Below are 633 nucleotides of genomic sequence, written 5' to 3'. Positions count from 1 at the left end.
GGCCGGCGACATCGAGGAGTGCAGGTGACCGCTGGCAGCAAGGTCACAGGCTCAGTGCCACCACTGCTGTGATGCCACTGTGTCCTGGTTTGTGTCACCCCAAGACACACCATCACACTGCTGTGTCCCCAGGTGCCCCGTGGGCTACACAGGGCTGTCGTGCCAGCGCTGTGCCCCCCGTTTTGAGCGTGTGACAAGGGGACCCTACCTGGGGACCTGCTCTGGTTGCGGCTGCCCCAGCCACTCCAGCACCTGTGACCCCGTTTTTGGGCATTGCCTGGTAAGGAGTGAGGGGTTGATGAGGTGACAAGGGGACAGGGACACAGCTCAGGGTCACCACTCCCTTGTGACATGTGTCCCCCTCCCAGAACTGCCAGCACAACACAGAGGGTCCCCAGTGCGAGAAGTGCAAACCTGGCTTCTTTGGCGATGCCACCAAGGGCACAGCCACTGCCTGTCACCCTTGTCCCTGTCCCTACACTGAGCCGTCTCGCAGGTGGGTGCCAACCCCAGGGACCAGCCCCTGATGTCACCACCCTGGCATCACCGTTGTTGTCACCCACAGGTTCTCGGAGTCCTGCTTTTTGGACACAGATGGCCAGGCCACCTGCGACGCCTGCGCCCCTGGATACG

The 633-nt window shown here is 62.4% G+C and overlaps 1 protein-coding gene across 1 annotated transcript in view; it reads left to right on the top strand.

The window, feature by feature from the left end:
* LOC103614554 (basement membrane-specific heparan sulfate proteoglycan core protein) overlaps nt 1-633 on the top strand; it is a 43,968-nt gene that overhangs the window by 2,091 nt on the left and 41,244 nt on the right. Inside the window, exon 6 of the mRNA XM_017732703.1 lies at nt 133-182. Within this exon, the coding sequence (XP_017588192.1) occupies nt 133-182 (50 nt within the window). The remainder of the gene's footprint in view (nt 1-132; nt 183-633) is intronic.

Source organism: Corvus brachyrhynchos, unplaced genomic scaffold, assembly GCF_000691975.1.
Source record: "Corvus brachyrhynchos isolate BGI_N302 unplaced genomic scaffold, ASM69197v1 scaffold215, whole genome shotgun sequence".
Taxonomy (NCBI): domain Eukaryota; kingdom Metazoa; phylum Chordata; class Aves; order Passeriformes; family Corvidae; genus Corvus; species Corvus brachyrhynchos.
The sequence above is the reverse complement of the archived record's forward strand: the minus strand, read 5'-3'. Positions and strand labels throughout refer to the sequence as shown.